This window comes from Ochlerotatus camptorhynchus, unplaced genomic scaffold (assembly GCF_037179485.1).
Source record: "Ochlerotatus camptorhynchus isolate MF236.1 unplaced genomic scaffold, CSIRO-AGI_Acam_v1.1 ptg000070l, whole genome shotgun sequence".
NCBI lineage: Eukaryota > Metazoa > Arthropoda > Insecta > Diptera > Culicidae > Ochlerotatus > Ochlerotatus camptorhynchus.
In genome coordinates, this window is record NW_027040560.1 from 6,568,005 (window position 1) to 6,590,906 (window position 22,902).

At 40.1% G+C, this 22,902-nt stretch overlaps 1 protein-coding gene across 3 annotated transcripts in view; it reads left to right on the forward strand.

Moving 5' to 3' along the window:
- The window catches only part of LOC135697463 (cytotoxic granule associated RNA binding protein TIA1), a 1,329,144-nt gene that overhangs the window by 1,160,042 nt on the left and 146,200 nt on the right, over positions 1-22,902 (forward strand). For all 3 annotated transcript variants that reach the window (XM_065217205.1, XM_065217206.1, XM_065217204.1), the window contains one exon: positions 15,902-15,977. In XM_065217205.1, coding sequence (XP_065073277.1) covers positions 15,902-15,977 — 76 coding nt within the window. The remainder of the gene's footprint in view (positions 1-15,901; positions 15,978-22,902) is intronic.

Sequence of the window (22,902 nt, forward strand, 5' to 3'; positions counted from 1 at the left end):
TTGTCTGATCTTTCTTGATGTTCTCAAAGCTTCACTAAAGCTTTCAATTCTATTGAAGATCTCGGTTGTGCTCGGAAATAAATGGAATTCCCGTTAACACGTTTAAATTTCTCTGAAATTCTCTACACTTCTGTGTAGTTCCTGAAATATTTATGAAGTTTTCATAAATTCTCTGAAGGTCTTTGTACTTCCCTGAAATTCTCGGAACATCTCAAGGGTTCTCGATTTTTTTTTCAGCTCATCATGGAACTATCCCGGATTTTTCTAAATTAACTATTAAAGATCTTTAAAATGCTCCAAAAGTCTGGACTAAAGTTCTGCTCTTAAGATCTGAAATTCCCCAAAGATCTCTAGATCTCGATTTTCTGAGGTTCTTAGAACTTCTTAAAAATTGCACAATACCCCTCAACCCTTTCTATATTTTTAAGTTCACTTGACACCTGTGAAGTTCTCTGAAATTCTAGGAACTTGATATAAGTTCCTGAAAATGTTCGGATGCTAAAAGAACCGCTTTAAGGTTCTTAATGCATACAGTAAGTTCCCCATATTTTAGGCCTGTTAAATTCCCTTATGTTCCCGCAGTTTGTTTATGGAGCTTCACTGAAATTCTCAGCATTTCCTTTCATTCCTTAGGAAGTTAATTACGAAAAAAAATCATTCATTTTTTTTTCTTCATTCTGGCTCTTTGAAAATTTTCAATATCTTAAACTTGTACATGGAATACGAAAATTCAAGCAATTTTTTTTTTTTTAGATCCTGGACTTACTCAAACTACACACATAGAAATAACTAATAACACGTGACGGAATCCATCTTTCACATAAAGGATGAGACGTAAACAAATATGTCATGTATGAAGTGCTCCCAGAATGATAAGATCAGATCGACGAAAAGTACGTTTGATTGTGCTGAACTTCTCATCTGTTATGACTCAATGTTATGTCGAAATTGACGCTCGTATGTGTCAGTCTCAGAGCACTTAAATTTACATGATTTTTTCTAAGTGTGTAACTTGTGTAAGTAAGTTTTTACATTATATTAAAGTGAAAAATAAAATAAATGTTAAACTTCAACATTCAATGGATTGAAATGTTAAACTTCAACATTCAATGGAATCTGTTTTTTTAAAACTGATTGCCATGTCTTAAAAAAATTTCGGTTATTTTCTGTTGTTTTGATCTATAAAAAAAATCATATTTTTAAAGCATTAAAAATAGCTTTCTTATTATAAGCCTGGAATTTATCAGTTAAAGTTTTGGAAAAACTCAGGTAATTTTATTAAAAAAAAATGAGCAGACACTCTGCAGACAGAGAATAACGACTAACGTCACAAAGCAAAGAATGATAAATCTCGAAATAAATTCACATTTAAACAATTGAAATAGTGACTTTAGTGACTTGGCCTTCAAAAAGGAGACTTTCTAGTGACTACCTTGAAAAAAATGACCAAGTCACTAAAAAGTGACTCGCTACCAGCCCTGTATTTATACTAATCCATCCAATTTAAATTTAATTTATAACAATACTTAAATGTTCTTTAAAGATTGAAAGTAGACGGCAAAGTATGAAAGCTAACGAATTGCCATATTTCACGCACGCCTCCAGAAGTTTGACAAAAGTCAAGCAAACAGCCAACCCACCTGCCAGAGCCACCTTGGATTAGCGCTAATTAGCCGTACGAACAACAGCGAACCAACCGCAGCCAATCAGCACTGCGTCACCGTTTCTCGGCGCCTATTGTGTTTGTAGAACAACACCCACAAGCACCCATGTGGTGTATCATCAACTGTGTAAAATTAATTTGAATTTATTCCGAGGAATATAGGTTTCACTAATTGATGGATCATAATTAGATAATTTATGTTTATTTGTTCACAATGATTAAATTTAATATGAATTTATTGTTTCTTTAATGATCGAACACAATAATCAGCACTTCAACGAATGCGGTGTTTCGGTTATCTTCACGATTTCCCCCACCCCGGTACCGGTTATGACGCAAACCGCACCCATTGATAATAATGAGGTTCCCACCATGTTGCTGGTTTTGCGGATAATTTGTTCCAATGGAAGGAGCTCAAGGAGCTTGTGGACTCGATGATGCAGGAGAAGGAGGGCAAGAATGATAAATGTTTCATGTATCGGTACATTTGCATACATATAGACACTAAGCTCTGCTCACCTTGCCCGGCGTTTGTTAGTCGTTAGCCGCAGTCACTCTCACGCCCTCACGCTCGGACACGTGTGGAACATCTTGAGTTATGCTTCGACACTGGTGTATCAATTTAATTTAATTAATATCCTTCCGGTTGTATTCTTCACCTCCAACGGCATCCCGCGCACCCCTCCAACTATACCATTGCAATCGATTGATGCGGATTGGACGTGTGCAGCCATGTAACTTTTCAAATTTTCCCATCCTAGGAGGCCCAGGATGCACGACGACAATAGATTATGAAGAGTAATGGCGTCGACAATAATTGAGACACAATAAAATGTCCGTTTCGACAGATAATATGCGTTTGCCAAGGACGACTTGATCTCCGTGTACACTTCAGCAGGCCGAGGACAATATTTTGTATAAATTATGCATATGCGTATTCATTCACTCTGTACATATATCTCGCTCTCTCTTCGGAATTGGACTCAGGCCTACTACGAGAGTGCTGCTGCTTTTCTGTATCCAAGTTGTTGCGAGCTCACAAGATAAGACCGGACTCCCTTGATGTGTCTCGTCCCTCCCACGAGGTCCTCCCAACACAATGCGCTCACAAAACGAGACCGTACACACATCTCAATCTGCTATAGTTTATGAATATTTAATGCAGCAAATAGGATGTTACAGAGGATGTCATAAAACAAACTGAAATATGTAAAATGAAGTGGCTCTCATATCTGGGGCTGCTAGCCGCTGCTGGTTGTTGTGCCGACTATTTGCTGCGCACTGATTTGACCGGATTTTGCACACGCACTAACTCATTTCCCCGAAGGTGCAATATGCGAGCTTGGCGAGGTTCGGTTGGGGTGAACAAGAGATAGCTCATATTGCACCGAACCGAAGGGCCAGCAAGCATTAATCAATTATCCATGATATTTATGGGTATCTGATTGGCTAATGGATTCCGAATGGGGGCTTCCGTCACTGTCGTCTCACCACCACCACCACCACCGCTCATGGGAGGTAAAGTGGATTCAGTTCGATGAAAAATGATGGTCCCTAATTTGCTATGCTTCCGAAGACGAGATTTAGTGGAGTCAGATTTATTGCAGTTAGTTGGGAACAAATTCCCATTTCGGAGGAACACTCTTAATTCATCGCAGTGAGTGGCTTTCCAAATCATAAAGCATAATTTCCTGCTATTGTTATCATCCTCCATTGTTTGCCTAAACTTTGTCCTATTTTGGAAACGGCTTTTGTAGAATAACTCTCACTTTGATCCCCTAGATCAATAAATGGACGCCAAGACAAACGGAAGTTCAAGTAGCAAACATAAACAGAAACATTCCCAAAACCAACTAAACTATGGCGGAGCCGCGTGGTACTTGACATGCCATAGCCCGGCTTCAAAGGAACCCCTGCTCTTGGTAAAGTTGTAAAATTTCGTCTCGTACCGCCGCCGTTGGATTACCATCGGAATCCCACTTCAAAGCGGGAGAGACTATCAATTACCCAGAACCGAAGATAACTTTTACCTTTAGGTTTATTATACGTAAAGGACTTTTACTCGAAACTCGTTGCAATAAACCGGGAATGTAGTAGGTAGTAGCAAAAGCAGCAGCAAGCCGCTAAAACTTAAGCCAGCATTGCCCCACCACCTGCACAAGGTCCCCTATCGCTTTCTACAGCCGAAAATTCAAAGTGCGACTGCCAGCTCAAAGTGAAGTGCCAAACTTTCCGCAAGAGCAATTATATTCAAATCAGTTTTAACTACGTGAATTTTAAGCATCGTAAAATATTTTCCTTTTGCGTCGTCGCACCGCGTCGTCGCCTTTTTCGGAAACATTATTGGCGTCGCCTGGCGCTTGTTGAAACTTTCCCAACTCTGCTCTGAATGGCATCATCCAGCCAGGTAGCCTTAATAGCTCTCTTCGCAGCATCCTTGCCGTGCGTCTTCATACCACTGGTACGGAGATTCGCTCGGTTAGCGAGATGATTCATCTGGAATTAATAAGAGGACCCATCATCCGAGTGAGAGAGCCAAGCCAAGCACAGGGAAGGCTCTTTATCCTACTTTCATTAGACCCTCCCTCGGCCCTCTTCCCGGTTGCACCCGTTGCGTTGGTTGGTTGGTTGGTTAGTTGGAATTACAAGCCCTGCCAACAACCGAGCAAGAGTGGTACCGGCACAAGAAAGCGAACGCCAATCATCAGCTTTTTCGCATTAGATGAAATTAGCATATCGTATCAATTTGGACTTAAATTATTCATTCTCATTTTCGGCTCCCGGCTTGGGAACGGGAAAATGCGGCGCCCAATTAGAATTACTTTGTAGCAGTAGTTGTCTGAACAGCTGAACATTTTCTGGTTTTCTAGCCGGGAGCCCTTGTTGCAGTGCATGTACTTTCAATGTTGAATATTTTACCCCGGGGTCATCCCTCGAAGAATCGAGGGATCAACGGGTAAGGATTAGCTGTGGGTTTTGGGGGATAAGCGGAAAAGGGAATGATAAGGCTTACGGGGTATTTTCTTGAAATTCTTAATGCTAGCGTCAATCTTCATTTATGCATCAGCAATGACAATGAAAGGACTATCTTTCCTATCAAATATCTGCACAGTCGCCGTTATGCCTAGTGTTATTTTATAGGTTAATAGCATAATATCCAGAAAACATCGCCTGAATTCACGATAGCTCATAGACAGCCGGTGTTAATATTCTTAACTTGAACAAGATTGCAGGGTGTCCATTCAAATCAAATTTTTGAATTTCCGGTTATTTAATAATAAACCCAACTCAAACATCACTCCTGCCTTAAACAAATAAGGCGTTCAAAAATAACCGTTTAGAGATAAACATGTAATTTTTTTAGCAGAATTGCTCTACAACACGTCTACTTTGAAGAAAAAATATGAGATCATATTTGCATTAATATGTTGATGATCAAGATCTCCAAAATCTTATGGCATCATGAATCCGTATAAAATCGGATGTCGGAAAAGCAAGATCTGAGCAGGAGAAACTCAGTATATGAAGAACTTCAAATCTTCCTGAAGTTACGATCTGTAAGTTCATTTTATAACATTTTGTGGAATACAAAGATATGTTACAAAAATATTTATCGTTCTCCAAATTATCCTGGCGATATTTTACAGGTTAATCTAAATCTTGATCGATGTCCACTCAGATTTTTTGAGCATTTTTTGCTTCACGGAGACTCATTTGAAGCATTTAAAATTATTAATTGTGTTTTAAAATAACATTATTGAATTATACAAATCATTCCGGACAGGGCTTTGACTCAACCAAGAAAACTAAATTCATTGATATTCCCTGATCTTTCAGTTTTTTTTTCAGGAGAAAACCGGCTTAATCCCAATAACATGCATTGTCATCACTAGCTTGATCGCCAGAATGTGTTCGAAAAGTTCATGAACTCCTTATTTCCTCAATTTACTCCATTCCCTCTCATTGACATGTCAATTTCCTCACCCTCATTAGTTATTTTTTGACTGTTTCTGGACTTTCCATTAGGAATATTTCTCCGCATATGAAACACTTGTCTTTAACCCCCGTTATAAAATATATTCCCCTTGCACATTTCAAAACCCATCTCTTTTCCATTGAACATTTTTTATGGATAACACGTTCCAAACGCTTGATCGCAGCGGGATACCTCTGGTGGAAAATCGTTCACAAGAACGTATTGCACATCCAAGCCCAAGTAACATTACTATTTTTTTTAGGTTTTAAAGCACTCTACAAGTCTAAATCAAGTCAAGTCTAAAGATTTTACTATATAAATCTAACATATGACTAATAAAGGGCTTCGGCAAATTATCATACGGATTATCACTAATCAGGCTTGTTAATAACTTGGTATAGATTCCACTCTTGCATTTACAAAAAGACGCTCCAGCCCATTTTCTGAGGTTTTATTTTTGTTGGATCGACCTAAACAGTGCCACCCAGAAATGCGCTAATCCACTTGGAGCATGAATTTTGTCATAACCAACAATCTATAGCACTACTCAAACATGTAAATAGATTTTTTCCGACCCTCTGAATCCCACTTCAACTCAGGGACGGCCCAAAGTCATCAAAATTCAGTTTGCCAAGCAGAATCTCACGAACACTAGCGTGTAAAATCACAGAATTCAACAGTTCTTACAGTAATGCATCTGTAATTTTGATACTATACATATGCAGCTGGAGAAGACTATGTTCCTTATTTAACCAATTAAAATAATTCATTTGAGCACCCACAAGCTCACAATTCTATGGAAGATTTTATTAATTTACAAACATCCTAAAACTACAGCGAGTAATCAAATTGTATGAGACTGGTGATGTGATGTGATGTGAATAGAACCCACCATCAGTGCAAGGATTGCCTATGACTGCAGATACTTCACTGGTTGTAAAGTTCTGCCTGATGGTTTGTTGCAGCAGAGTGAATCAACTTCATTGAGGACCTTTGGAAGACAATCGACAAGATGTACGTCTATCAACACGTGACAAGGGACTGGCAAATCCACGGACCCTTGTCCAGTCTAGAAATCCTTTGAAACCCTTAGACTGCCACCCCACCCCGCAAACCCAGCATATAATAATGTTTGATTAATGAAATGTATTCAAAAAAGGGTTATTTAGAGCGAACAATCTTCAACTGGAACGTACTCACCAAATCAATATATTCGGGAGCGCATTCCTGATGCTTAATTTTCTCTAGTCAGTAAACAATTCCTCCTCCAGCGAATCCAACCACACAATAACTAAATGTCACTTTTCATCTTCATGTCACTCTGTGCACGCATCGTGAAAAAGACCAGCCCCGATCCTTCCGGTGTACATTTTCAGATTGCACGTTAGCGATGATCAGAACCTGTTATCTCACAAAAAGTCGTAGACAGAGATGAATAAGCAGCTTGTGAATAAATGCACTTTGATGTTTGGTTCTGGTAGCAAGCTGGGCCCGGATCATCAACCAAATAAAGGAGAAAAAAACACAACGACCGACGCAAAATCGACACTGATCACTTCTTGGATGATTGTATATAAGTTTTGGCACATACTTTAAAGTATTTTGAAACTATAATTGTTCAATTTCCGGAAGAAAGAAACGCAGCTGAAAAAAACAACACGTCAGATTTTCAGCGCAGCCTACTTGATGATCAAATTGTATGAGACTGGTAATCAGTAATACTGTTCAAAAAGGATTAAGAAATATTTTTAAAGAAATTCCCTGTGATATCCTGATTTTACAGGACAGGACTAAAATAGAATTGAAACCTCTTAATATCATTGATTTTGTTTATTCGCGTTTCTTCTACAAAATTACTCTGTATGCTATCGTGGTAGGATTAACGGCAAAATCTCCAATTGCCACGTGCACGAACATATTGCCTGTGAGAGCAAAATGAGCAATAAATGTGTGGGTTTTTTATACTTTACCACAGTGAAAGACATAATATGAAAGTTGTGAACAGATGTGTTAACATGAGAATATAACGGTATATGTGATTTAAAATTGATTGATTCGAAGAAACATTGCATGTTTTATAAAGGTTTAAATGATTCCCGGCAAATTCGAATTCCCGGTTTTTTCCCGGATTTTCCGGTTGGATGGACACCCTGATATTGTAATCTAACTAACTGGTGATGGACTTCAACTACGATTAAGCGCTTAGTTTATAGAAAAAAATCTCTATATTTAATGATAATTGTTTATGAATCATTCTTATGTAAGAAACATCCGAGACATAATGAAATTTGAAAATTCAAGAAATTTTCAGTACTTACGGAATCTTCGGAACTGATGAATCTTCAGGATCTCAGAGTAATTCTGGAAGGGTTTCAGAGGTTACTACATTCAAAACAAATTTCTCATGCATCCAATGTAAGGTTGGATTTATTACAAATGTAATGCAAGTGTTTGCAATGGACTACAGTGTACACGTTTTTTTTTTTCAGAATGTATTTTTATATAAAAGCTTCACTAGAATATTCTCTAGACGTAATGCATTTGGGGAAACAAACTTTGTACGAAAAATAAGCTAAATATTTATAGTGAAATTGAATCTCAATCCTTATGAGCTATTTCAAACAGTATTTGAGGTTATTATGTAATGATTTTTTGAAAATAATTAGAGTAATTTTATTCACTTCAGCAATCGACCGGCAATGCCATTACAGATTGAACTATTTATCGTGCTTTAGCCTTTCTGGGAGCGGCGCGACGGTGTGGGGGTTGGAGTGAAATTGGACCCCAGTAATCGATGCCGGTAATGGAAAATGGTCTGCTTGCTGTAACTCGTGAGGCAGGTAGCTGCAGCAGTTTTGGACGGGCTCTTACACAGGTGACGCAGTTGTGGACGATAGTTTTTGCCAGGTTTCTGGCCCCTGTGATCCAGTATCGCAGGCAGAGGATATTGACCAGAAGCTGAGGGGCGGCGTGCAGATGTTTTTCATGCAGCGAACGAAGTAGAAGAGTGGACAAACCGTGCTTTGCTGGCAGGATAATTTGGTGCTTACTATCGAAAGGTTGAGGGGCTTGATTTAGGCGACCGCCAATTCTCATCAGTTGATCGCTGGCGATAAAGGGTTGAAACCAACGGAGTTTGGATTTGAGCGAAACTGGTTGTAATTTTTGTAGAGTTTTCCATTCTACGTTGTAGGCCTGTTGCTGGACCAATCGGATGACGGTATTTGGCTTCGGCTTCGGCTTCTCCAAGTTCTTCTGAGCGGAGGAAGGGATGTGTTGTTTGTGCAGACGGCTTGCAGTTCCGTATAAACCGGCGACAATATGCGACGATGCGTAGAAGACGGAAGTAGTTCGAAAACTTGCTCACTAGTACATCGACGAACGAAGGCCTGGTGGTTATTGCAGTCGCTGCCAGTGGTAGTTTACGTGCTTCGGGAAGCGCAATTTCGGTTGTAATGTTGCTCGTCAGTTGGTTGGGCCATGAAGAGGGTTCGAGATGCAGCCATAGTGGTTCGCGCCACCACAGGTCGTTGTGCAGGATAGTTTCCGCCTCTGTTCCTCGGGAAATGCAGTCCGCTGGGTTGAGTTGACAAACGACATGATTCCAAGCACAGTGCTGAGTAGCTTGTTGTATTTTTGAGACGCGGTTGGCGACGAATGTGACCCAAGTTGTAGGTGGTGCTTTCAGCCAGCTGAGTACGATTGTTGAGTCCACCCAAAAGTAGACTTCGCCGGTGTGGTTCAGTGATGCCCTGACCTTCTGGAACAGTTCCGTTGCAATGAGGGCTCCGCACAACTCCAAGCGGGGGATGCTTTGCCGCTTAAGAGGTGCAAGTCTAGATCGTGCTGTTAGTAGTGCGACCTTTATGGTGCCGGAAGAGTTTGCTGAACGAATATAACAGCATGCACCATATGCATTCTTTGAAGCGTCTGAAAAGAAATGCAGTTGGATCGACGTCGGTGTAGAACAGATTGACCATCGCTCGATTTGCAGGTCATTAAGCCGAGGTAGTTGTTCACAGTAGGCCAGCCAAAGCTGGTGATGGTAGCTTCTACAAGGTCGGGGGAGAGACAAATACGATAGCGGAGGCATTAGTCACGATCGAAATCTACAGATGGTTGTAGTGCTCGATTATCGAGAGAGACATCATGGAGAACTGCAGGAATGTTGGAGGCCCATTTGCGCAGGGTAAATCCTCCCTTGGAAAGAAGAGTGTCGAGCTGTTCTCGAAGTTCGATGGCTTCTTCTTCGCTGTCTGCTCCGGAGAAAAGGTCGTCTACATAGAAGTCTTTTCGCAGTACTTCAGCAGCTCGGGGAAAGTTGTCTTGCTCGTCGTCGGCCAACTGTTGTAGAACTCTTGTAGCCAGAAAAGGTGCGCATGCTGTCCCATAGGTTACCGTTTTCAATTCGTACGTGTCCAAGGGTAAGTCGGGAGAAATTTGCCATACAATTAGCAGCAACGGGGTGTCGTGTTCATCAACCAGAATCTGACGAAACATCTGCTTAGCATCAGCAACCAACATGATGCGGCGGGTTCTCGATCGCATAATGATGGACCTCATTTCCTCCTGGACGATGGGTCCCACCATGAGTGCATCGTTTAGCGAACGTCCTTGGCTAGTTTTACACGACGCATCAAAAACGACGCGTACTTTGGTGTACATTCGCTGTTGTATCATGCAAAATCTTCGTACGGCAGTGCGACGGTTGTCGCCTAGTGAAGTTAAGACGTCAGGTTTCACCGGTAGGCGAACGATGTATCGACCTTGCTGATTTCGAGAAACGGTTTGCCGGAAGTGTGCTTCACATGCGGCTTCCTCTACGGAATAGGATGGTGACGAGGTTTCTTCTTCGATTGTCCAAAAACGTTGCATTATCTGAGACAGATCGGCGATGGAGGCAACGTTTGCGACGAGTGGTCTTTTCGGTTGTGGACTGGAGGCTTTTCCAGAAACCACCCAACCGAGCGTGGAATTGATGAGAGGGGGAAGTGCATCGCCAATTCGAATTCGACCCGAGACATGGAAGATGTCGTAGAAGACCTCTGCGCCTAGTACTAGATCGATTGATTTCCGGCTGTGAAAAGTTGGGTCAGCAAGCTGGATTCCGGGTGGAATGCTCCAAGTACATAGAAGCATCGACGGAGGTGGATGGTAAGTCCATAGTCAAACGTGGAAGAACCAAGCATTCAACGGTGGTGGAGTAGTTACAGACTCTTGATCGTAGGTGGGAGAGAACTGTGAACTTAGCGTTGACCGTCGATTCTCCGATACCAGAGATCGGAACGGAAGCCCTTTTTCGTTGGACTGTGACGGTTTGGAGGAATCGCTCTGAAACAAAACAACATTCGCTTCCCGAGTCTAGAAGAGCTCTCACTGCATGCTCCCTTCCATTATCATCGACGAAGAGGACGACAGCGGTAGCGAGGAGGACAGTGGTTTGATGTTCGTGGCTGTTCCTCCGTAGTGTGAGTTGTTGTTGTTTTCGATGTTGTAGGATGATGGTTCGCGCCTGTTGACGTTTCTCCATGGCAAAGTTGAGTGTGATGACGGTTTTTGCATTTTCGACAGGAACTGGACGACGGGCAGTCTCGTACCAAGTGACCTTTGCGTAGACAGTTTCTACAGAGCTGCAGTCGACGGATTTATTTTTCCTTGTCCTCGATGACCAAATTCGAGAACGTGGGACACATGTAGAGTGGGTGATGTTCGGAGCAAATAGAGCATTTTCGATCTGTGCTAACGTGGCTGACGGTGTGACATGCCGCCGGGCGTTGGGTGAACTTCTTCGGCTGACTGTACGACGATGACGACGGCGGAATTTCTACGCCTTTTCCGTGAAGCGTTTGGAGGACGGATGCTCTCCTCTAAATGAAGCTGGTGAGGTCCTTGAACGAGAAATCGTCCTTTGCTAATGAAAATTCCTCCCAATCGCGACGAGTTGTGGCGTCGAGACGAATAAGATCCCAGAATTCCGTTTTCTCTCCTAACTGCTGAAGCACCTTCACGTTGGATTCGAATCTCTCTACGAGCGCATGTAAGTCTGCCGCTGACTCACGTTTGAGGGTGGAAAACTCGAACAAAGCGTTGAGATACGACTGCTTCAATCGGGGTTTGTTCTGGAAATGCTCCTCAAGCAAATTCCAGGCTACGGAGTAGTTCGCTGCAGTAATAGGAATCGTCTGTACAAGTTTGAGGGCGTCGCCAGAGAGGGAAGAACGCAGGTAATAAAATGTTTGAATGTTCGAGAGTTCCGCTGAAGAGTGAACCAAGGACATGTACAGGTCGTGAAAATTCATCCAATAATCCAAATTCCCACTGAAGACAGCAGCACCTCGAAGGTTCTCGGGACTTCCAGGCGTGGCCAGGCAGTAGCTCCAAAGATGGTGGTTTCACGGGCGTGAGAGATTCCAGATGACCGGAGTTCGTCGGCCCATCCGGTTCGAAGGACCAGATGTCGATATCAAAGTAGAGAGCAGTAGAGGTTTCAATTTACTTCGGGCACTTTCTTCACAGATCACTCAATCTTCTGTTTAGTTCAGTTCGTTTATTATATTTTCCTACGTTTCACTCCATGCACTTTATTTACAATTCAATTCTTTTTAATTTTAGGTTAAACTAAGATTATTATTATTATTTAACTTTATTAGGGAGGCTTTCAGCCTTGGGCTGGTTCGCCTCCACCTAAACTAAGATAATCCACTTTTATTTTTTACTTAATTTCACTTAATTTCAATATTTTACAAACTTTGAACTTGGTTCACTTTGGTTCTTCGCAATCGGTTTCGTCCTCGTTGTCGTAGTCGAGAAAAAGAGAGTTTTTCCCATGCGGGATGGTCCTTTTATACAACGGGGCTATTCATCGGCGGCGGAAAAAGGAAGAAAACAAACGACAACACTATATTACATGAGTTACTCTGCTCCGTTGGGACGACAACTCGTAGAAAATCGACGAACGAGGGATCTTTATTAAGGGTGATGATCATTTTCGACAGCTAGGCGGCGCTAGTATATTCGTACGCGAACAAGTGCTTTCCCGATTTTGTCAGACCCTTCTCAAATTTAAGGCTGACAAAAACGGGAAACTGATAAAATCAGGAAAAAATTTCCCACTATTTTTTTGATCAAAACTATTACAGAATAATGAAATCCTTATAGGGTACGGGGTGCTATGGGATAATATGACCATCAGCGCTTATTTACGTGTTTTGCAAAACAAATTTATTGAGTTTCACCCATAATCACTAGAAGAGCTGCCGAACAGTCATCTGGGAAATTGTTTATATCGCTGTTGGTCATATCACGCCAGGGTGCGTTTTACCCCACCTTGTCTTATTATTTGTAAAAACTCTTCTAAACCATCAAATAATTAGAATTATTGAATTAATCTTCCTTTAACGATAATGAAATATACATACATACGTATACATAATATGTACGTTGCTCGAAAGTAATTGACGAAGAAAACGATTTGGCAAGCGTTTTTGTTACCGCTGCTTTTCTCCTCCCTTCCATTCATTGGTGAAATGGTGAGCGGTCAACCGAGCGGTGAGCTCGCTGATATGAGCATGCGCAATGTGTCGTGTGTTCGATTTGCGCTCTATCGTTACGTCCGTGTTTGGGTTTTTCGTTACATGTCTGAATATCACTAACACACTCCACATTTTTCGGTTTCCACAACAAACACTTGTAGCCCGAAACTAGCTTCATACAATGTACAAATCAATCTCGTTGTAGAAAACAACGAATAAATTCGTTGGGAAAATGACGGCTTCGGCATGACAGACTATTTTCGGCAACCCAAATTGAATCGCTAATTCCATTGGATTTTCTCACGAAAACACTTCCCTGAATGCATTCAAACGATTCTTTAGGCTTTCAGGTTCAATTTGACTATATTTTTACCACTGATAAAAAGCAATCTAGTTTTCTTGAAATGAAACACACGCACTACAAAATGCTGCTGATTTCAAGTTGCCGATGAAAGCACAGCTGTTTAACACGCAGCTCAAATAGAAAGGTTGCCGAATAAAAAGATGTTGCCCACAATAGTCGCTCACACTAGAGAAGTTTGGAGCTTTGTAAAAGCTTTTAAAAACAGTTTCTGACAATTATTTCAACTGAAATTGTTAGAGCAGCTGACAGTAAAAGATTGTAAACAAACCAGTACTGCATATGTGTGCGTTCCTGAAAGAAAAAGGCTATATAAAGATGGTCGCTGCTTAGGTTGCCGAAAATACGTAAATTTCCCTAGAACAAACGAGCGTTTTCGTTGTATAAACGAAATTTTATTTTCAGTGTAGCGCCTACCGAAATGGATTTTTATCAACCCTCAGGATCTCAGTTCAACTCATGAATTTTCCAACATTCAGTGGAGCTGAAATTATATTAGGATCGAAATACCCTTTTAATTGAGTATTTTTGCTCAACTTGCATCAAGCATTGATCAACCATAAGTTCACAACTCTATTTAAAAAATTGAAATGAATAACTATCCTCGTACTACATCGACTAATTAAGTTGTTTGAAACTCACGAAGTCAGTCATACTTATTAATAAATTTCTGCCATTAAGAAATATTTCGCTGAATTTTAATGAAATTATCTAAGATTCCCTGATTTTCCAGGTCCAAAATTGAATTCCCTGATATTCCTATATTGTCCAGGTTTTTCTAGAGTTCCGAATTTTCGAAAGTTTTAGGAGTCCACAATGTCGGGAAAAAAATTCCATCACATTCCTTGACCAAATTGGGTACATCGTCCCCTTTTTTTAGTATCCGCAAGCAATTCACATCAACTGAAAAAAAAAATCTACAGCAGCTTTAAATTAAAAACACCCACCCTTTGTCTAAATAAAAGCCAATCAACGTCTGTTCAATACCATTGCTCCCATCTACGACTTGTCTCAACTAGCTGCAGAAAATCTCGCTTCTTCGCTTTTGTACCGCTTGCCCCTGGAAAACTATCGCCCGGGGAATATATTTATTTAAGTTTTTCTTCACTCCTCTTGAGCTCACTATCTCAAGCAATTCTCTCACATTCGCAAACACAAACACACGGCAGTGGCACTATTGCCACACTACACACTGGTGCAGCTCTATTTTACAACCGAAAACTCGTCTCAACCCCTTCAGCCCCCAAACGTGACCCTGGCAAATGCGAGATGGCTCAACTCCTGCAGGAACGCTTTGTCATCGTTTCGGTGTTCCTCGAACGAACGAACGACCGGCCGCTGTCTGCCTCACCGAGCGGCGGTCCTACACGGACCATAAGGAGGTCTTCTGTTTTCTCAGTCCCGAGCGCACTATGCCACTCGTTCAGGCAAGCGCTGCTTTTTTTATTACACTCTGGAAACAATTGAATTACACTCAGCTTATAAATGGGGATCCTGGCGCCTCCGGATGGCCGTCTCGACTTCATCCCATTTACCGTTCCATATTTTTTTTTTTCGAGCTCCGTCCGTTCCATCCGTTTTCGGAGCAAATAAAGAAAATGTGGAGCACAACATGATAAATGGATGTGTTTTAAGATTTAACGAGTGCTTCGGCTAATAGTTTTCCATTTCTGTTTATTGAATTATCATTAGCTTGCCGAGGTTTTCCCGAGGAAAGGGTGTGCCCCGGAAACGAATTCGTTGTGGTGCAAATGTGTCGGCTACATTACAACCTAGGTATAGGCAAATGAGGGACGGAGAGAGCGATTTTCGTTTTGAATCGCCTCCTCCGCAAATCCTCCGCAAACAGAGACGGCGAGAAGTAAATAGCTTTTCCGGGGAAATGACAAGGAAAAGAATGTGGCTGGCGGTTGAATTATTCTCCAACCGAAGCCGTCTAAAGGGAAATAAATTTTAAGTGCGGATGGAAAAAGTTGGTTTTTATTGGCTTGTGAGAGCGTCTTGCCAAGTCAGTGTGACTGGAAGTTGGGAAATTGGAACATATAAAGCTAAGCCGGTTCGAAGCCAAGTAGCGGGAAAAGTGCTTTCGCACAGTTCTGGTTATGGTTTATGCAAATAGAGGAAATTTCCAGAGGAACGTTTTCAAAATTGGCTCTTCTCGAAATTATTGACGAGGAAAAATAGCAAAGTCAACTTTCGTCTAAACGTGTCGCACCGGATTAGAATAAACCGTGAATACAACACGACAATCCACGCTAAGCCGGTTCTTCTCTCCTTTGCAAATCGCATGCATGGAGTGCTAATATCTGTCTCCACATTTTTTTTCGCACAGATATCTCACATACATATTTATTTTCTTCTATTTGCAGAGATTGCCGCGTGGTTCGAGATCCACAAACGCTGAAATCCAAAGGCTACGGCTTTGTGTCGTTCGTGAAGAAATCGGTAAGTAGCTTCATATTTGCACACTCCCACTCACCCATCCTTCCCGTTTCGGGATTCAACGAATGAGAAAGATATGATAGGAAAATAAACCCATTCTCTCAACACCCACACATCATACGTATAGCATCACGAAAAGCACGCTCGAATAAATCCCATGAAGCTCAGGTTGAGCAGCAGACCACACACAGTCAAGTCAGGGGGATACTGGAATCAAATTACGGGCGAATTTCTTCTAATCATCAGATTGATACAGTCAGTAGTGCACAGTGTAGAAACGATGAACACATAACACTTTACCCAGCCATTCTATTAAAACGAAATACAAACGATTCACCGTCCCCCATCGCTACTACAGTACCTACATTTTGATTCGGTGTCCGGTGGTCCTGTGTGCTTTGGTCTGCTCTGATGATGATACCTACCTAGCCAATACGATGGGACCGTCGGACGACGACGACGACGACGACGTCTAGATTCAGCTGATAAAAAAGCGATTGTGGCCCTTCTCCTGGGTACAGGAGGTTGGGCCGGTGAAAAAAGATACCGAGCAGGGTTGCCAGTTAGGTGGTATGTACATATTTGAAACTGAAGTTGAAGTGCCTCTCTCATGGATCATAGTCAGAAATGAAGCGAATGTTGGGAGTTGTCAAATCCATCTAGAATTCTAAACTAATCCATTAGTTTAAACAAGAAAACATCAGAATTTATTAGATTTTGCAAGTTACAGAATCATCCAAAAGACCGTTACTAGGCTTTTTTTCTTTAAACGTGTTTATTTCTGGTTGTTTGTTGTTTTACATATAACATAAAATTTTATAAATGATTGTATATCTTAAGAGAAATGTTAGTTCGTTTACATCTTAATCCTCCCTAGCTCCATCCTGTACATATTTGAGATATTCAAGAAATATTTTTGCAACTATTCTCCTTTCTTTTGTCCTCAAAACAGTCAACTCCGGAAATTTAAACTGATTGAATCCTATGTTTCTAGTTTGAGTTCTGTTGATTAATTTTAGTTGTGTTAGAGAATACCACCAACAATTCCGCACTTTTTCGCAACCAGCATACCTGTGTTCAATATCCTCAACCGACAATAAACACACATTTTACTGCCCGCTCTACCAAAGCGGAATTGTTGTTCCGCACATGAGATTTTCTCATTCACAAGAAGATACCATGAAACTTGGTATTCTGATGAAATCTTCCTATCAAAAATATTTTTTCCATATTTTTCCCCAGTTGTATTGTGAAAACTTCACCATTATGTGTGGTTTTGGTAGTCGAGCTATATAGTTGCTGTACAAGCTAATTGATGATGGGTTTTCTTTTAAATTTTCGTGTAAGTATGGTAGTTCTAAACATAAAGTTTTTAAGTAAAGAGAATTAAGTGGTATTTGTTTTTTGTTCGGTGGATTCATTAAATTATCAGTGAATGTGTGACAAAATGGTGCGATTGCCTTCAATCTAATATTCTATTAATAAATAATGCCTTGTATTTGTGCTCCCAATCTTTGTGGGAGGCAAAGTTGATCAAAAGCGACCCGTATGAAATTCGATGCCACAAAAAGTTTCCATACTTGTTTTTAATTTGTGCAGTAGATTTCTTATCAATTGGAATAATTGAGGCTACATACCAAATTTTTGACGATGCATATGTGTTCAAATATACAACTTTTTGTATTAGATTTAAATTTCGAAATTGGTTGTTCCATAAAACAAATCTAATCTAATCCTTCCCAATTCAACTCAATCATTGATTTACTGTGATTGTGATACCATATACCTAAAATTTTTATCTTTTCTTCTAAACGAATCCATTCTGGCACATCCAAACTTCTGTTAGTTCCAACAATCATTGCTTTCGTTTTCGAAAAGTTTACTTTCGCACCTGATACTTTTTCAAACATATCGAACATGTGTTTAATTTCCGGTAGTTCACGTAAATCATTCAGGATCATGCTTATGTCATCTGCATAGCTACATAAAATATCTAGGGGAATTTACGTATTCTCGTCAATCTAAGCAGCGTCCGCACTTCTATTAGCATTTTTTCAGCGTCACGCACATATATCACGTGTCTGCTTGTTAACATTCATCTGCTGCTTGCTTCTCTATCCATTCCAATCGACAGAATTTTTCAAAACAGTTTGAAAGCGTTTTTACAATGCTCCAAACTTCTCAGGTGAGTGTGACTATTGTCGGCAGTCTCTTTTTCTTCGGCAACCTTCCCATTAGAACTGCGTGTTAACCAGCTGTTCTATTATCGGCAACTCGAAATCAGCCCTATTTTGTAGTGCGTATGCTTCATTTGAAGAAAAATCTGGCATAATAGGATTGCTCGATCGTACAAATATAATCAAATTGAAGCTGAAAGACTAAATAATCGTTTGGATACATTCAGGGAAGTGTGTCGATGGGAAAACATAATGAAATTATCGTTTAAATTTTGGTTGCCGAAAACAGTCAATGGGTGCCGAAGCCGACATTTACCCTAACTCCGTTGTACAACAACTTTTAAGCTTCTGCAGTAAGGGTTCCAAATATAAGCAGAAAAGGAGCATAGACAAGGGATCTCCTTGTCGTACAGAACGTCCAATTTTTATGTAGTTTGATAAACTTCCATTTATCAATAATCTAGAGTGTGTATATTCGTTAATCTTTTGAATTAATCTAATAAAATCAATATTGATTCCCATTTTCTGTAGGTTTCTTTCTAGAAACTGATGACTGACTCTGTCCAAAGCTTTTTCTAGGTCAAACGATATCAATACAGATGTTTTCTTTTTTAAATTTGTTTCTAAAATTGTGTCTCTTAATGAGCATGTAACCTCAAAAATGTTTTTGTGTGGATTTGAACACCTCTGCGTATTTGACATTAATTGTGAACTGAAACTGCTCAGGCGATTTTTTATAACTCTTGAAACGAGTTTATAATCAAAATTTAATAGTGTTATCGGTCGGTAGTTTTTTAAATCATTGCGACTTCCATTTTTACGAATCAGAATAATTATTCCTTCCACAAATTAAATTCTTTAGACATCTTTCCGTTTAAAACATCGTTTACCACATAAACCAGCTCTGTTCTAATAATATTACAACATTTCAGATAGTAACATTTCGGTAAGCCATCCACACCCGGTGATTTCTTGGATTGACTTGATTTAATTTCATTATAAAGCTCATCTTCCGTAATCCTATTCATCAAATTTATATTAGCTGGCAAATTTTCCTCAACAGTCTTCTGCGGATCAAAATGATCGTTTTTTAAGACTTCTGATCTAGTATACAGAGTTTGGTAAAATTTAAGTATTTCCGTTTCTATTTTTTCACGGTTTGTTTCAATATTTTCATTGATTTCTAATGATTTTATCTCCGTTTTTCTTTTATGCTTCATTTGTTCTCCTACATGGAAAATCGTTATGTTTTCATCCGCAATCATTGTTTTCGAGTGTGCATAGTAACTTTTGGATATGTCCTTTTGTAAAGCCAGCATTTTTCCCTTGACTAAATTAATTTCGCTACGTAAATTTGGATTGTTTACAGATTCTTTATGCAATAAATTTAACGCAGAATAGAAAAAAAACTCCATTGTATCATGGTTGCGTTTCATGAGCATGCTGTTTTTCCATTTAAAAAACGAGACTATTTTTCTCTTGGCAAACTCAGTCCACCATGAAAACCACGAATCGTAATGCCGTTTTTGTCTAACCAACCAGTTCCATTTAATACTGAACTCCTCAATTATTTCTTCTGTTAAGACAGATTCATTCAAACGCCAAACACTTTTCCCAAAAGGTTTCCCTAAATTTGGTAACTTGACCTTCATTATAATTGCTTTGTGATCGGAAAAACAGCAACTGTTTGATTTAATGTCAACAATGTCCTTCTTTAGCTAAAATTTATCTAATCTTGCACCTGACCCATTTCTAACAAACGTATAGTCGATCAGCGTTTTATGCATGATTTCCCACGCATCACTGAGATTTAAAGATTATACTAAAAATTTCAGCGATTGACTATGGGTAGATGTATGATTTGCATCCTGACTGCGTTAAAATTCCCCCCTAGAATTAATTTTCCTGACCCATGGTTTATATAATATTGAACTGAATCTGCAACAAACTTTTCTCTCTCTGCTTTTTGTGCACTGCCAGAAGGTGCATAGACGTTGCAAATTGTTGCATGGTCGTCTATTTGAATGCTTATAATTCTGGAGTCTATACCACGTTGTTTTTTTTTATTATTATTATTATAGTCACTTTAACACTCTTGGGTCATTCGTGACTTGTCCGGGGGTGAGATTTGAACTCGTGACTTTGGCGTGAGAGGTATGGATGTTAACCACTACGCCGGGGTCGCCCCCTACTATACTACGTTGTAAGCGTGATGTTTTAATGTGCGATTTTATTAAAATTTCGGTTCCCCTTTTACTATGATCAATGTTTGAAAATGCTTCAAAGACATTGATCTCAATTTGTTCTGTAACTTCTTGGAGCATGACAATGTCAAGCTCCATTAGGAATATAAATGATCTGAGCGCATCTAGCTTATTTCTATTAGAAATTCCATTCATATTTATCGACCCAATATTGTATGATAAAACATTCATCTTTCACGACTTATTTCGAGGTTTTCCTTGTACGACTGCGCTTCTTTTGATGAGAAGGTGAGCCACTCCTACTTCGTATCTTATCATTTTCATTCATCTCCTCATCGGAGATGAGTTCTCCGCAGCCTTTGCTGATGTCTCTGTTATCGGTTGTTGAGTCGACGTGTCCATTTGGTCACTCACCGTTTTTTCTGCTGTAATCTCTTTTGAGACTACTACGCTGCTCGATGGCTGAATTTCAGAGAAAGTGTTAGCGTTGTTAGTGTTGTTAGTGTTTGTGTGAGTGTTTGTTTTGACTGGCGGTCTAACATCCGGGGTCACCTGAATTTTGCTCGCGATAGATTTCTGTCCCAAACGTACTAGCTGCGTCAGATTAGTAAAATTAGGACTCAATGGCTCAACCTCATTACCTGCACCGGTACTTGTACTGGGCTGTTGACTTGATGGGCCCCCTGATGCTAGCGCTTCCGCGTAATTCACTCCAGCTGCCTTCAGCCGGTCGCTGATGTTCCCGTTTTTTCCAGAGTGTAGTTGCATCTCCATGTAGCCCACCTCCATACATTTGCGTCCCCAGTGTACTGGTCTGTGGCAGTGCCTACATGTCTGCTGTTGATTTTTGTAGGTTACCAATGCTCCCCGAATGTTGATGTACGAAGGTATTTCGGTGTGCATCTTAATGCGTACAGCCCTGACCCCATTCCAAGAACACCAATGACTTTCCAGTATTGTGTTGAAGTGATCGCACAGTTGAGAGCTGGATCTCGAGGTTTTGGTGGACAACCCTGACAATCAGATCCATGCTGATTCGTTTCGATGGCACAGTACCCAAATCGATGACCAACGTGTTGACTCGTGGTCCATTTGATGTGATGTGATATGGCGATATGACCATTGTTTTGTTTGCTTGGCGCAGTCTCGACGACTGGCTGAATAGAAGCTTCACTTTTCAGAACAATATTAATACGTCTGCTCTCGTCGACTGATAAAGCGTAACTGAAGCTTAATGGGTGTTTGGCTGAATATTGGAAAGTGAGAGACTGAATATGAAAAATTGAGATCCAGGTATAAAATTATGAGATCTCAAGCTTAAAAACCCTGTTGAAACTTTAAAAAATCGAACAACATCTTGAAGAGTTGTGAGGAAATACTACATACTAATATCAACATTGCGATAAAATATAAGCTAGAGAAAGCACTGAAGACGATAAATTTATAGTTCCGCTACAGCACGGCAGTGCGAAAATTGAACAGATGTTGAAATTGACTAATGCAACAGTACTAATCAAACGCACACTTTTTTACCTAACTCATATAATGTCTTGACTATTTTTCTCACAATCACCTTAGAATTCTGATCATAAGCACCTAGGAATTTTCTGTTGATTCCATCTGGAATTATCCCAAGAGCTTGTTGGGAAATCTCTTAAAAATAACCCTTAAAATGGATTTGAAATTCCCATAAAAATTTCCTTGCATTATTTCGAAGCACCATTCTTCTGTGAATTCATCCAAGTCCAAGAACCATGCAAATTTTCAAAGGCGCACAGGTAATACTGTGCCTTAGCTGACTAAGCTATCTGTTGCCCCATGAATAATTCAGTTTAATATTTTGAAAATATTTATCTGACTAAGATTTGTATTTAAGACAAAAGACTAAAACATCGGGTCGCATACAGTGCTGATAAATGTTGATATTTTTCATAACCATCATCCGATGTGAAATTTTTTAGCGTACGCAGGGCTGTACCGGTACACTTTTTAAAGAACGATTGTAAACGCACAGAAGAAGAAACGCTCTCGCTTGCATTTGCCGACTGTCGCAGAACTGAGTAATTAATATTTCACTCATTTTTGCCAAATTTTAATATCTATACATTGGAGTAGTTAGTGTTACAATAAACTTCGAATATATATATATATATAAATGTTCAAATTTTCAAATGTACTGTAGTAAACCAGTAAAGACACCGGAACTATGCAACTACTCACTACAATTCGAAGTCGTTGGACTTCATTTCTAACATTTCGTGGATAAAGGGCGATCTCTTCTCCCCATTCATTGGGGCATCTTCCTGTTGGATGGCCCGTTTTCTGACCAATTGGCTGATCAAGTTGTTGGAAGGAGATTCTTAACTGTCCCAAGGAAATGAATAGGCGAATTGCCTATCAATCCATCAATTCATTTATGACCCTTCATGCAGCGATTTGCTGATGACAATCAGAGGTCATTAAGCTTGATCAAGTTCAACAGTGAGGAAAGCCCACTGCTATTGTACTAGTTTCTGTTCTACTATCATCATCATCATCATCATCACG